This window comes from Girardinichthys multiradiatus, chromosome 15, assembly GCF_021462225.1.
Source record: "Girardinichthys multiradiatus isolate DD_20200921_A chromosome 15, DD_fGirMul_XY1, whole genome shotgun sequence".
In the NCBI taxonomy this organism is placed as follows: domain Eukaryota; kingdom Metazoa; phylum Chordata; class Actinopteri; order Cyprinodontiformes; family Goodeidae; genus Girardinichthys; species Girardinichthys multiradiatus.
Window position 1 is genome coordinate 26,859,300 of NC_061808.1, and position 16,111 is coordinate 26,875,410.

General features: G+C 40.1%; 1 protein-coding gene across 7 annotated transcripts in view; it reads left to right on the plus strand.

The window, feature by feature from the left end:
• The window catches only part of runx2b (RUNX family transcription factor 2b), a 62,176-nt gene that overhangs the window by 21,289 nt on the left and 24,776 nt on the right, over window positions 1–16,111 (plus strand). For 4 of the 7 annotated variants that reach the window (XM_047388126.1, XM_047388125.1, XM_047388122.1 and 1 more), the window contains exons 3-5: window positions 7,136–7,401; window positions 8,892–9,048; window positions 11,724–11,828. In XM_047388126.1, the coding sequence (XP_047244082.1) occupies window positions 7,136–7,401; window positions 8,892–9,048; window positions 11,724–11,828 (528 nt within the window). The other 3 variants (XM_047388124.1, XM_047388123.1, XM_047388127.1) reach the window with 3 other exon arrangements.

Genomic DNA, 16,111 nt, shown 5'->3' on the forward strand with positions numbered 1-16,111 from the left:
GCGGCAGACAGTCAGAGCAATAAGAGCGGGGAGGAAATTGTCTTTATACCCCCTCCTCCAGACTCCCACCCACCCTCCTGCCACAAGCAGCGAGCAGCCACCCCCTCCTTTTCCCCATCTCGTTTATACTCCTCTCTGCCTTTTCTGAGTAAAACATCAGACAAACTGTGCAGGCACAGCCTTCTTCAAGACCTATACAACTTACTGAAAGTAGTTAGACATTAAAAATGCCCAGACACACAATCATACTAACAGGCACGCCGCAGAACGTGCCGTCTTCATCCCAACTGTTCATGGTGATGTCACAGGCTCGGTAAAAACAGTCATTAAGGGCTTAGCTCTGATCTGGGATCACTGCATGGATGTGACTCACGTCAATGAGGTCAGGAAGAATAAAGCGGAGGACCATCTCAATCCTCTGCCCAGTTCACAAATTGGTCCACTCTCTGAGATGCAAGTTTCGAAGTGGCATATGAGTTCTTTGGGTTGATTGGCAAGCAGACTGGGTCTTTGGCCGGTTTTGATGTCAAGCCCGGTGGGCTCACTTGACTGGCTTGCTGGCAGGCCACTGGGCTGGTAGCCTGCCAAACGTGGAAACATCCCGTTAGAGCTGAAAAAGCCTGGTTCTCGTCACTAGAAACCTATAATTTAGCGTCTTGAAAAATGCAGCACTGTGAAATGGATCCTTAATCCAACGTCTTTAGTGAATGCAATTTTTATTTTGAATGATGAGAGTGCACTGTGTGTTGATTTAAGAAGATTGTGCAAGTAAAAATAGGGTTCATAAATGTTCTTATTGTTTTTCTTCAGAACCTAAACTACGCTAAATTGGATGAGTGTTTGGGGTTTAGACAAGACTAGAGCACAAAACATGCCATTACGTCTTAAACAAATAGCATCATTACTGTTCAGGATAACAAACCATGTTGGGCTGTGCTTTCTGTAGATATTTCTAAAGTACTTGATTGTGTACATTATAGCCTACACTTATCAAGGCTACAGCGTATAAGCTTTTGTTACTATGAATTTAATTGGTTTTTAATCTACCTGGGAAAACCCAGTGTGTGTCCACAGGCAACTAGAACTCCACATCTTTAGAGGTTAAGACGCATGTTCTGCAAGGGTCGATCTTGGGATGAGTTAATTTTTCTATTTCTAGATCACTAAAAAATCTTGGGATAGGTCTGGGTCCAGGTATGTTTCAAATATATGCAAATTATACAATTATACACGGGCGTCAACTTTGCATGTGGCAACGGACTCTTAAATCAGAATTTTTAAAGTTATTTGGCCTATGTAAAACTGGTACCTAATGGCAAAAAGACAAAACATTTTATTTTTACCCTCTTCTGTTACTGTCACTACATTACAAACTTGAAAAATTTATTAAGTGGACATCTTTATGCCTTAGAGTTATGGTCCAGTAACAGTAATGGCACATGGGTTGTTTTTTAGCAGTTGGTACTTAATTTTTTTGGTATTCTTTGCCAAATGCGAATACCAAGCTACTTACTGCATGTGGTATTCTCTAAAGAAAGAACTTGGGTCTGGGAATGACATCAAAACAAATTTAATCAAATTTCAACTCAAAGTTTGCAAAACAGTGGTGTGTGCTAATTGCCTAGTGACCAGGCAACTACTACCAACAACACAACCTTATAACAATGTATTTCTCTGCATCCGTTTCCTTCAAACACTGTAGGAATATGCTTATTAAAAGGATGCTGTTTGTGTGAAATATTTAAAGACAGTTGAATCATCAGAAGTTTTATTACATGTTTTTTTTTTACCACAGCTACCTAGCTAAGCTTTCTACACAATGCTGCCATAATGAATCGTTCATGGGATAGTGACGTTCCTAATCTGAGTTATGACTTTCTGTTAAGTCCTCCAACTACATACTTGGAAGGTTCAATCTCTGAGTAAAAAACGATCTTTCTTTTTCAATCAAACAAGCAGTGTGAGAAGATAAAACATACACCATCAAACTGAAAAAGCCTAAGTCCTACTGCAACACTTGGTATTTACTAAGATGGTACTTGTTGTACAAAGTATGACAATCGCTGAAAACCCCCTCATATTTTAATTGTAATTTTTAAAGCATAGATGGCAGGTTACTATAAAATCTGCATTTGGTTCAATATTATTCCAATGTAGGAAACGGTTCTTCTGATGGTTCTTTGGTCTCAAACAGAATTGGACTAACTTGCCTTTCAAGCATTTTCTCCTTGTGTGGAATGACTTACAAAACATATTTAACTTGGATTCATTCCCCTCCCTCAGCAGTTTTAAACAACTTTTAAAACAAATAGACACTAAAACAACTTTTAGACCTTTTAGTGTCTATTTGTTATGTGTTCATGATTCTTGTGTTTATTTTTAGTTTTTTTCCAGTCTGTGTGTTTATGAATTAAGTTTCTTTCTGCTCTTCTTATCGAGAACTCTCTGACTTTAGAAGTATTCTATCTTAATAGGTTAAACAATTCAAGCAAAAGTAAGTCAAAATGTTTTGCTTGAGCTGCAACATTGTGCCACGCTGCTATCTGTTCCTACTGAGGAGCCGTTCATTGCAAAGTTGCGTGGCTCCCTTTAAACACCACAGTGCTCACAAACATGCAGAGAGAGATCTTTCTTCGTTAGTTTGCTGTCAACATTATAGACAGCGGTTGCACACATTAGCAGTTCACACGGCCCGTGTCACTCCGAGTGGGACCAAGAACAGAAACTTTTCTTCCATGCTTGATATCTCGACAGGAAAATTAGTCTCAAAGTGACGGCTGATTTGGAACCTTTTTTAAAAAGCAAATAATTGAAACTGAGAGGCAGAAATACAATACTGCCATAAATCAAAATGCGCACATCCTGCTAAATGCAGTACACTGTGGCTCTCTACTGTTAGTGACTTCTCCTACTGTGCAATGACTCCAAGCCAGTGTAACACAGTAGATGAAAAACACAAAAGCAGAAGGAGAAGATCCAGCTGCACGCCAGGCGAGCTGCAGACGTACTGCACGGCTGAGCAGCTTATGCTTGATTCATTACAGCTTCCTGTTAGGCCTGTTAATGCTGAAAAAGATCAGTCAGGTATCTTGTAAAAAAAGGCCAACTGTCCAGGATTTATGTTAAATCTTTTTGGTTGGAATAAATCTGCCAAAGCAAGGTAGAAAAGTAAGGTAAGGTAAGGTAAGGTAAGTTTATAGCGCTTTTCAGCTAAGAAAAGTAGTAACTTTTTAACAGCATATTTTGGCACATAGAAATTGCTGTCTGTCCTGCACATGAAACAGTGAATTTTAAGCTTATGTGAGGGTTGAGCCCAATACCTCTTAATGCCAGAAAGCAGAGGTTCGCTGTGCAGATGGGCAGCATATCCTGTACTACTGGGAGCTGGGAGACAGATGCTGGATGTACAGCGGGGAACCAAAGCGGAGTCAGATGGGACAAACACTCTTTGATCAGCTGAGCTTGTCAGGGCTAAATTCACGACTGGGTTAGCTGAGGGGGGAGTGTTTGGTGGTGGTGGTGGTGGTGGTGGGGGGGGGGGGGGGGGGGGGGGGTTGTAGACGAGAACTTGTGCAGGCACTGAATGGACATTAAAATCTGGGCATCAAATAGCCTATAAATTCATGCCTGATTATTCTGTCTAAAAACGTTTTTTAGTTCATTTACTATTTATGGGAATTTTACTGAAAAAGCCTTGGATATCAACCAATCTACAGTTAAATTCCATTTCAAATTGGAGTCCGAATTAGAATTAATAAATCTGATTGAGCTGAGGGCATGAAATAGACTCAATTGTTGCTAATACATCATCTCAAAGATTTCCATGTCATCCCTGACGTGCCCCAAATTACATTTAAGCTTGGAGGCTGTCCACATTGTATTCACGTGTATTCTGCGAAATTATCCCAGCTGAAACTTAACTCTGCTGGAATAACGGCCTCCATGGTTCCTGCAAGGCCATGTTTATGACTATTACAGATTTAATTACTACTATTCACATTTATTCATCCATGAATTGTTAGTTGATCTTTGAGAATGTGAACCATATTTCTGGTGTTTGAGGCACGGCAAGGGGAAGTGTAACTCAATCACTCTTTTTTACCTCCTCCACCCCCCACCTCATCCACATGACGAGGTGCCAGATGCACGTCAGCTTACTCAGACTACATATATATGTATAGCCATCGAGCTGTTTTAAAAATAGAAATACTTTTAAAATAAAAAAACATGTTTTTTTATTTAAATATTAAAGCTAAATTCAACTTTACAGCATGAAAACAAACTACAAAAACCCCTCACAGGATCCAAATAAACTAACATCTGTGTCTCCAAGTAGTCTAATTTATTTTTGAAATAAGGCTGCAGTATCAAAGGCATTTGTCTCAATGACTAAGCAATAAAAGCCTGTTTTGGAGCAGCGGAAAAAAGAACACAGAACGGTAATACACATGCAGCTGTGTGATGTGGCACTGAGAAAAGTCTTGCTGGGAGACTGATGGGTAATTAGACTGAGAGGGTGGAGTGGGTGATGGGAGCCGGCTGCGATGCGGAGCCTCATGGAGGGTAGAGGATGCCCTCTACAGTAGAGGTGAGAGGGGCAGAACTCTCATTTAAAATAAAGTGACTATTTTTTTGTATTGTGTAATATTAATGTCTGGATGTAAAGATGTCATTCCTCTTTTTTAATTAGATGGTAACTGAATTTATGAATTTTTATTGTTTTATTGAGATGAATAAGTGAAAGGAGCAGCATTCTCATTTAACATTAACAAGTAAAAATATATATATATATATTTAATTATGTTTTATTTTCTATGCTTATTGTGTACTCTTGATGTGTTGATGTAAAGATTAGATTTGTATTTTTATTAGTTTTTGTTTATTTTTTTAATAGCTTTCTTATATGAACTTATTGATTTTTTTATTCTATTTATTTATTTGCTTGGATTTTGCTGGTCTTTTTTTTTTTTTTACAATTTTCTTTATTTGTTTATTTTCTTATGCGTTTTGTTTAATGTTGATGTATGGATGTAAAAATTCAGTTGGTGTTTCTTTGGATTAGATCTTGTTAACCTGATTGTTTACTGTTTTTTATTTATTTTTTTACACCTAAAATATAACAGCATTACAAAAGAAACATTTCTGGATGTGTTTTCTAAATTTGATTTTATTCAGTAAACGTTTTTTTCATGGAAGCTGTATTTATTTATTTATTTGCCTTTGTTTATTAATGTTTTTATTTGCCAAAATTGAAATAATACACATTTTCCGGCTAAATATTTTTAGGAGGATGCTGTCGCAGTTGTAACATTGACATGTATTTAATAACAGAAACAGCAACAGTAAAATATAAAAAGCACATGCTTTTTCCACAGGAAAATGCACAATAAATATTTGATTTAAAAGTACTTTTCTTATAGAAAAATGTCCCTGATTTGCTGTGATATTATTGTTACTGGGCTATTAGCCACAATTCTTATGTTTTCAGCATCATAGAGTTGAAGCTTTTTATTTTTTTACCCAAATGTATGCATGCTGGCGTGTATCTGCGTATGTAAATGAGCACTCTAAATGATCATGTTTTATTTCTATCAGTGAAGCGGGAAATCCAGATGTCAGACAAACGATGAGATTCAGAAAAATGTTTTTCTTCTCTTGCTCCTGTCGAAAGAAATTAAATACGTCTAAAATAACTATAATTTTAGAAAATAGCGTAAACTTGTGTGTAATTTAAGTATTGCAAAAAATAACCCAGAGTTTCATCTTTCAGTGCTGTGTGCATGTGGTTTCGTTTTCTTCTAATGAAACACGTATGCAATTGATTTAACACATCGTGTGCGGCACAAAAACCGGTAAAGTTGTTTCTTTCACATTAGAGATGTTCGTAGACCCGGTTGTGTGATGGATGGGGATGACTTAAAGCAAAATACCTGCAGCTACACATAGACTACACCTGCGCAACAGCTCTCCCCTGCGCCCGAAGTGAAACCCTACTCCTGCGCATCTACCTGACTCACCGCACTCCGGTGACTCAGTGGCTCCAGCCTGATGGAGCTCGCTCAGAGCGCTCCTGTGAGGCGCACATTGCCAGCGTGCGCGGTATCGTGGCAACACAACACGGTCTGACTGGAAATGACCACCTCCGAAGTCGGGAGCGCACTTACGGTCCACAGGAGCGATAACATGTCGGTACGTACAGTAGATGCGTGTGTGACCCAAGGTGTAGGCGCCAAACAAACAGCTGTCCGGGGCAGAGCGGATAGAGGCGTGATAGATCGCGGCGGAGCGAAGGGAGCGGATCTGACTCCAGACACCACGTGTTGGAGTCGCATCAGCGCGATAATTGCCGGGCGCTCGGGCTATATAAACCACAAAAACGCCTGCGCACGGGGAACCCCGGCCTCCAAACACTAACCACATTCACGGCCACAAAACGGGATTCGTTTTTTCCCCTCCTCCTTTATCTTACCGGCGATCATTTCTTTTTTTTTTTTCTTTCCTTCTTTCTTTTTTCCATTCCTCGGGCTTTTTAACCCTATATACAAAACCTGCTTCTCTTCCGGAAGACTTCCAGAAAGATTTGTTGAATTTGCAGGCGTCGCGGGATTATAAATAGGCTTGTTAAGTATTGTTGAGGCGTAATCTTTTCACTTTGAAACTTTTTTCATGTGTACATAGCCTCTGGGGTTTCAGAGCGTCTTTGAGTTTGGCACAAAGACTTCAATGACGCACCTGGAGGAGCGCTTTGACTTTTTAACCAAAGGAAGGCAGACAAAAACCTTTTAGACCGACTGGTTTTACTGTGTAGCCCTGCAACGCGCTCGGAGATTTATTTGGTTTTATAGTCGCACATGTGAGAGAGCGCCTGCGTTATGGAACGTGGATTCCTCCCCGGAAAAGTTCTTGATTTAGGAAAAACACATTTTTAAAGGTTTTTTTTTCTCGCCGGAAAGGTTTGCTTTGTAGTCGAGAGTTTTAGAAAAGCGGTGTGGGCTCAACCGAGCCCCAGCCGAACTGAGAAGCAGCGAGCGTCTGCCTAAGCGTGTTGTGAGAGAAAGAGAGAAAGAAAAGAGCCCGAGAACCCCTCTGTGCGCTTTTCTGTTAATCCACGCTGTTGTGATGCGAATTCCCGTAGATCCCAGCGCCAGTCGGAGGTTCAGTCCGCCGTCCAGCAGCCTCCAGCCGGTCCCAGGGAAGATGAACGACGTGAGCTCCCCGGCCGGCCAGCCGGACGCGGCGGCCGCGGTGCCGAGGCTACGTCCCCCGCATGAGAACCGCAGCATGGCCGAAATCATCGCCGACCACCCAGCCGAGCTGGTGCGCACCGACAGCCCCAACTTCCTCTGCTCGGTCCTGCCCTCCCACTGGCGGTGCAACAAGACGCTGCCTGTCGCCTTCAAGGTGAGCCCATATAGAGTAATGTGCTGCTAAATCTGAAGGAATCCCAAAAGGAACCTAGCACCTGGCATTATATAATCAACTGACATTGACTGCAGTGTTATGATTAGGATCCAAATGCTGCTTTGAATGCGACTGTATGGTTAATGTTGTAATTTGGCACTATAAATAAACAGAATAGACGTTGATTTCAATTCATCCAGGGTCCTCGTCACTAAAAATTTATATTTTTTGATAAATCAGTTAAATCTCATTCTACATTATTACACGTATACATAAAAAGAACGGGGATGGTATAACACAGTACCTTAATACAAAATCAAAATAAACCAAAAGTTTTATTTAAAACAGAAAAGCAACCATTATACCTCCAATTATACAGTTATAAAATGTTCTCTACAGTATTTATTTTTTTATTTTTTTATTTTGATTATTCGACTTCAAGAAAAATATAGAATAAGCACCTGAATATGTCTTTCAAGCTGGCTGGCCGTGAAGCAATAGGTGGAGGAGGGGGTCAGAACTCTGTGTCACTCTGTGCTTAATACAGCCAGAGAAAACTCCTAAAGTTTATTTGGCATCACATCAAATAGAGTTACATTTTAGGAAAGGTATGATGGAACATTTTAACAGTTTTGAAACAGCAACTTTTTAAAACCTCTGTTAACCTTGATACCTATCAGCCCATGCCTGGTTTTATACTATTAACAGCTGCTAGTATTGTCTTTTACATACTTAAATTCTTTGAATTGTTTAAAAAAACAAAAACAAAAAAAAAACATTTCAGGATGAAAAATAACCACACTTTTTTGCTACCTTTATATTTTTCAGATCTCAACGTATCTATCTGTATTTCTGCAGTTTCAGAGGGAGTTTCTGCTAAATTGCACAACAAAAACTGAGATAAATATATAATTAAATAAACCTAAAAAGCCTCTAAAAAATGATGTTTTTAATATCTCAGGCCTAGGTGCTTTTGAAGCCTCAACATTTATTTGCTCCCCTGATATTTCACAGATAAAAATGAGGCCCTTTTAATTAGGCGACTTATTATTCAAAGGATGGATCAAAGAGCCTCTTCAGTGGAAATGTGTAGCTCAAGCTTTAGCTTGAAATTAAACGTGACACTTTCTGAAATATAAGTGTCATATCCCCCGCCCTTATTACGAGGGCCTCTGTAATTATTGTGGGACCTTGCTTGCCCTCTTTTATCTGCATCCAAGAAGCTAAATGATAGCACAAGGCCTCTATACTCAAGATGATTAACATCATAACATTTATCTTGTTGTCAGACCGGTTCAGAGGAATAAATTAAACCCATTTATCAGTATAATTTGGAGGAGGATGGCATGATGGGAAACAATAAAGGAGGAACTGCTTAAACTGAAAGTGCTCCTCCATTTTTGTTCTTTCCTTTTCTGCTTGATTTGAACTCCTTAAAAGAAGCTTAAAGTTGACAATTCTAGTATTTCTTCCCTTTGTCTCCGCGACAGGTGGTCGCCCTGGGGGACATACCTGATGGCACCGTTGTCACCGTGATGGCGGGCAACGACGAGAACTACTCTGCCGAGCTGCGGAACGCCTCAGGCGTGATGAAGAATCAAGTAGCGCGTTTCAATGACCTTCGCTTTGTGGGCCGCAGTGGCAGAGGTGAGGCCTCAGACTCTCCTTTCCCACTCCTGCAGCTTGCAGGGAGCCATTAGGGTTCCGTGGTGTGGATTAGTGGCCACATTCCCAAAGTGGCAACCACATAATGATCTCCCTAACTCCAGGGGCTAAATCCCACAGCCCATCTCCTTAATCTGAGAGGCGCATAATGTTGCTTTCCACCGCTTAGGGTCGTTAAAACGAAGCTTCTTTTTCGTTCATTATCCAGAATAGGTAAAGCAGCTTTTTGAAATTCTAAATATTTTATGAAATTTTAATAAAGAAGCAATTTTCCATTTTTGCTCACCTTAAATAACCTCGACTCAGTTCATACCCATAAACAAGCTGGGTGGTGCTGCAACCCTGCAGCAGATCGCTCTCTGCCCACATCCTCAGGCTGCCAGAGTGAAACAAACTTCTGTTCAGTCTAATAACATTCCTGGAATATTTGGCATCACTAGACGACACTTCACATCACTCAGTGTTTCCATCACTTGTTAGTAAATCATCTTATTTACAGTATGACAGTTGGCACTCACAACATGCTCCAAACCTTTCCCCATTCTCTGGAAACCTTGTTTTTTTTTTTCTTTAAAGTCTCCAGAAAGCTGTTTCTCCCAGATAAACTGATCACAATAGGTGCTCTCAGCTCCGACTGTCATAAAAGGGAGGAGTTGGGATGAGGAGAAGGTCGCGTGGACGCCGCACCAGTTGCCCTGGAAACCTTACCTTGTGTCGCTTTTGCTGTGACACAGAATCTTGCAACAGGAAGTGACACAGGACCCAGGAGGGTAGATCAGACTATGAGGTGTCTGAAATGAATACCCCCCAGTGACAGATAAGTACAAGCAGAGAGAACTGATAGCGTGTTAGATAGCTAAAAGTCATGCCCAGAAAGGAGGATGGAGCCAGTCGGGATGGACTGCGATTGATAATTACAGGCCTGATGTTGGTGATGATAGCACGGATGCATCGGACAGGTTATTTAGAGAAGAATCAGATACCCCTTAACTTAATAGTGTTGCACAGGAATAGCTTAATAATAGGGCCAAAGGTACAGTATTCATATCTCTTTAACATTTTCACACATTGTCACATTACCACCACAAGCTTCAGTCTGTCTTTGTGATCTTGTGTGATAGACAATAAGTGTGGCATAATGAAGTGGGAGGAAAAGCAAATAAAATCTGAAAAGTGTGGCAAGTCCATTCTTTGCAGATCCACCTTTCACTGCAGTCACAGCTGCAAGTCTTTTGGGATATGTCACTACCAGCTTACCCCACCTATAGATTGATCAAAATAACTCATACGTCAGATAGGATGAAGATTATCTGACCAGCAATTTTTAAGTCTCAGTCGGATTAGGTTCTAGACGTCTAACAGAAGTATATGCTCTGATCTATATCACTCTGTTGAAGCTCTGGCCATCTGTTTAGGGCTGTCAGGTCCTCTACCATAGTCTCAAGTCTTTTCCAGTCTCTAATAGGTTTTCATCCAGAATAGTCCTTTGTTAGCTCCAACCATATTCCCGTCAAATATGACCAGTTTCTCTGTATCTCCTTTAAAAAAATGTAATCACATTGCATGATGCTGCCACCACCACACTGTGTGGATGTTGTGTTCACAATGATGTCTTTCTTTCTTTCTTTCCTTCTTTCTTTATTTCTCTTTCTTTCTTTCCTTCTTTGAGCAATGGCTTTCTTGTTTAAACTCATCCATAGAGGCCAGATTTGTGGAGTGCGTAATTAATAGTTGTCCCCCTAATGGATTCTCCCACCTGAGCTATGGATCTCTGCAGCTCCTCCAGAGTTACCATGACTGTTCAAATGCATGGCACACTTTTCAGATTTCATTTGAAATATGTTTTTTTTTTTTTTTCATTTTTCTTCCACTACACAGTAATTCTCCACCTTATGTTGGTCCATCACATTAATTCGTAATAAAATAAATTAAAGTTTGTGGTTTTGATGTGGCTGAAATTGCTCAAGGGGCGTTAATACAGGACGGTGATGCAGAGGGTGTCCCATTTTATCTTGCTGCACCTCCATGCACCTTGATTGAGGTACGTAGGACACCTGTTGCCTCAGTCTATCTATTCCCATCTTTGAAGGGCGTGTTTATTGAGGTTGTAAAGTGGAAGAGGGGAGGGTCCATACGTGTAGATGGCTGCAAGTTAATGGGCAGCTGCTGGGTTGAGCTGCTGCTGCCGCATCCCATTCCTCTCTCCCCCTCCTTCCCATTTCCCGGTTGCAGCCATGCTTGCACGGCGTGTCTGCATACCTCAGAAGTTAGTGTTGCTGCTGACTTGGCTGTTGTGATCTGTTTCACAGCATTCCTCTTGCATGAACATGGGAATAAATGCACTTGCACAGACAAGCACTCGACCCCAAGGCAGCAACTGCTGTGGATTATCGAGAAAGGAAGTGACTATTAAAATGCCTCTCGCCTACTCACACGGCATTAGAAAGTCTTGATAATGGCTCCTTCAGTGCAGTTCTACAAAATTAACTAAACTTTGTAAATCATTTAGTGTTGCTTTTTATTACTCCTCTTAAGATCAAAATTTTCTTGTAATGTGATCATTACAACACTTGTGACTTAGGAATGGTTTAGAGATAAATACCAGACATTGTCTTTGCAGATGCCATATCCTTTGATCTTCTTTGATGTCACCACAGGCAAGAGCTTCACGTTGACAATCACGGTGTTCACCAACCCACCACAAGTGGCCACATACCACCGAGCTATAAAAGTCACCGTGGACGGACCTCGTGAGCCCAGAAGTGAGTACTGATGCAGCACAGTAAAGTTTGTCTTTCAGTTTAGTTTGCCTTTCAAAGGATGCATCAGTGAGTAACAAGAAAAGGAATTAAAACAGAGAGGTATATAAAAAAAAGAGACAGGAAAAAAGTCTGAGCACTACATTGTCCATAATGTCATTCATATTCCAACTTTACACCACCAAATTGTCTTGCAAAATCAGATTGTGGATTGCGATTGAGTCATAAAGGGAAATTGCTGATTTTTTTAATTGATGTGCTGAGAAATTATCAGTAATAGCTCCCTCACTTGTTGTAATAATGTCATGTTGTAGTGAGTTTGTGAAAAACAGAAGAAATCCTCCAAGTGATAGAATGCTAACCACTAGCCAGACGGAGGGCCCTGTTTTAGCAGATTGTTGCTATTTAAAACTGAAAATACAACAGTATACAGACGAATATTAAATATCTACACTTTCACAAGAGCAACACTCAGAACAGTGACTAACAATGGTCTCTCTCAACAGTGCCAACATCTCTTCTCTCCCCCCATTAATTTAATATAATGGGGGAGCAACTGCTCCTGCAAATGTTTTTGCTCCAAGAATTTATGACCCAAAGAAAGTCTCTGGTAATTGTCATTAGACTTTTTAAAATGACAAATATTTGCTAAATGTTAGTCCCACTCTCCTTCACATCTGAAGGTATTGCAGCCGGCTTCAACCTGTGATCAGTCAGTAACAGAGCCACCTGCACCATCCCTGTCATTTGTAGAAACAGCGTCCCTGGGAATATTTTCGAACCAAATTCATCTGTAAGCTCTTTGAAAGGGCCTAATATTCACCATAAAACTGAAATACCAAAATCAACTATAACATGGTCCCCAAGTCTGATAATCTATTAGACTTCCATCACTCTGACAGTTTCTTCCATTATCATCACTTCTCAGTCCCCTGCTTTAGTTGATTTTAGTGGGTGGTTACGTGACTTCAATAAATACTATACCAGAAGGAGTTCCCTTAGAGTTATTTTAGTTTAATCAAAGTTCATTATCACTTATATTTTAATTTACCCAAACAGGGATCAAACCAAACGAAATGAAGATAGGGGATATTAGAAGGTTTAAAAAAAAGTAATATACTATTAATATTGTAATATCATATACATGTTCATTTTTATGACCATTTAATCCATTCATGAAAACTTTTAAAAAGACAGATAAGTTGGAATGAAATGGTTCAAATACATGAGCATGAAAATGGAAGCGGGAAGCGATGAAATAGCAATGCACGGGTACAATATGGGGGTACCAATAAGCGTTGGAGTTCAGTTTCTAGTTGTTAACTTGCTAAAACAGGAGAGGAAGAGAAGAGGAGGAGGAGGAGAGGAAGAAGCCTAGCAGCTTGTCAGATAGGATAATTTATTTTAACTAATTGTGACACTTTAAAATAAAAAAAACTGAATATGTTCATGCCTGTGGAATGCAATGCAAAATTAGCTGATATTACTCGTACACTGTTGGGATAGCCTATTATTTCTCACTGTTCCGTCAGCTGGACAACATCCTTGTTGCTCTGTGAAATCTTGATAATTTCTCCACCAGAGTTTGGCTTTATTAGCTTAGTATGGAAAATCCTCTTTAACGTTCCAAATGTTACAGCTTGTTGCTAAATCCAAAAGAGTTACTCCACGCTTGTTGGACTTATCTATACAGTCACAGAAGTGGATGGTAAGGCAAACAGTTAGCTGAAAAATGAACAAAAAGTTGAACAAACTGGTGAAAGTGTTGACATTTAAAATCCACTAATATAGGTTTGTGAAATGTTGGCCCCACTCTGACAAGATGTCAGCCATCAACCTTCATCTAATCTGTTTGAAATCTGTTTACTTCAGGTATTGATAATGACTCCACAGAACCTCATGTTTAAAAAGCCTGAACAAATCCTTTAAGAGCCAAAGTGATTCTTCTGTTTTTTTAAAAACTGAACTGTTGACATTAAAAACAACAGCCTGGCCCTGTAACTAAATTATAGGAGTGGCCTAGTAAAGCCAGTAAATGCTAAGCTAAAACAATGAGAGATAATAAAGTGTTTCAGTTGAATAGTTATGAAATGTGTAAACTAGCAAGCAATAGGATGTTAAATAAAGATCAACTGCTTTTCAGTTTCCTTTCTCACATAAATGTGAAACAAAGTATTCCTGAAAGGGTACTCTGGGTAGCAGAGTGCTAGCATCAGCTTATTTTAATGGCCCATATAAAAACAACTGAGGAGGAAAAAAAAACCTTTACTATAGACAGCAGTGCCAACTGGTCTGGCATGCAGCTGTTTCCACAACCCTCCTCCCTATTCATAAAAAAATATATTCTCATCTCAAGGCGTCTCAATGAACAATATCACATCACAAACAATCCACCCACCCGCCTGCCCGGTCACATATGGCACCAGGACAGAGAGGAGCCAGGAGACAGTAGGATTACTACCACCATCATTCAGCGTTGTAGAAAACCTGCGTTCAGTGCCAAAAAACACCTCATGCACACCCGACAGTCAGCGCTCACAGACATGGCGCACCCGAGACAAAGGCACATGCTTGTCCTCAAGCGCGCATGCACGGAATCACGCCCTCTTCACCCCCACCCCACCCCCCACCCCCACTTCGCTCTCGTGTTTGATCAAATGCATTTCCTGTGCATCTGCTGTCCCCCGTCAGAAGGACTTTCAAACAACTCATTGCTTGGTGGCGAGCAGATGGGAGTCGGAACTGAGTTTGTTTAGAAAACCAGAGCTGGATTAAAGAGAAGTGAGTTACTGCAGAAGAGCAATACATGTTTTCTTGAATATAACGTGAAGGGATGAAGAGTTTTTCTTCTAAGGGATTTGTTGTGTTTGCTTAGTTTGTTGTAAAAGAAAATGTAAAAAGTTGCTAAACTTCGCAAATCCCAAATTTAGCCTCATGACAGTACAGTCTTGCAAAAGTAATCATGCCCCTTAAACCTTTTCACATTTTGTCATCTTTCAGTCAAAAACTTTAATGTGTTTATTGGGATTTTATCTGAAAGACCAATACAAAATAGTAAATAATTGTGAGAAGGAAGAAAAACTTTTCACACACAAAATCTGGTACAATTTCAATTCACGCCCTGAGTCAATACCACTGTTTGCTTCAGTTACAGCTGCAAGTCTATTGGAGATCAGCTTTACACATCTAGTGACTACAAATTTAACACTTTATTCTGCAAAACAGCTCAAACTCATTTAGATTGGATGGAGAGCATCTGAACATAACGTTTTTGAGTTTTGCTAAAGATTATCAATTGGTCTGGACTCTAACACATGAAAATGCAACCAGTGCGGTGGTTACATTTTTATGTAACCACCGCAGTCTCATGTCTTTTGCTGCACCTAACAGATTTTCCTTTCAGTCCATCCACTCTGACTCTGTCCCTGCTGAAGAAAGGAATCTCCACAACATAATTCTCCCACCACCATGTTTTCCCATGGAGGTGGTGTGTTCAGAGTTTTGATTTCCAGCCACACAACGTTTTGCAAGTAAACCAAGAAGCTGAACTGTGGTCTCCTCTGAATTCAGTGTCCCCTACATAGCTTCTGGCAAATCCTTAAGGTTTTCTCTCTACAATGGCTTTCTTTTTACCACAGGATATATTCTTTACAAGACCGATTGTTGTTCTGTCATGCCATGGTAGGTTTGCAGTTGTGCCATACTCTTCATTTTTGGATGATGGAACAGATGCTTAGATTTTCGGGATGTTATTTTATTCTCAGACCCTGTTTAAACATCTCCATCACTTTCATTTTTTTTCAGCCTTCATGACGTTGCTTGTCCACAATTGTTCTCTAACAAAAGTTTAAGGCCTTCAGACAGCAGTTGTATTTATACAGATTCAGTTTTACACAGTTAGGGGACCTCTAAGGGTAATTGGTTAAGCTGGGTTTTATTTAGGGGTACCAGAGTAAAATATGTTTTCAAAACATAATTTTTTTTTACACCTCCAAGTTTGCAATATTTTGAGCTGGTCTAATAAATAAAATCTCCGTTTGTGGTTATTATGTGACTAAATACAAAATACTTTAGGGAGTATGAACACCTTTGCAAGGCTCTGTAATTGAATCATAACAACTGTGTCATCCTACATAACCCCTGAACCTCTTTGCTTTGCTGTTAAGTGGTAGGAATTACCATGGTGGTATAATTTACCCAGAAACTAAAGCCAGATCACATATCCCTCTCAGGGGTCATTACACTGAGGTCTAAGGGTGGCAAAACACACATGTGCCCTCACTTCT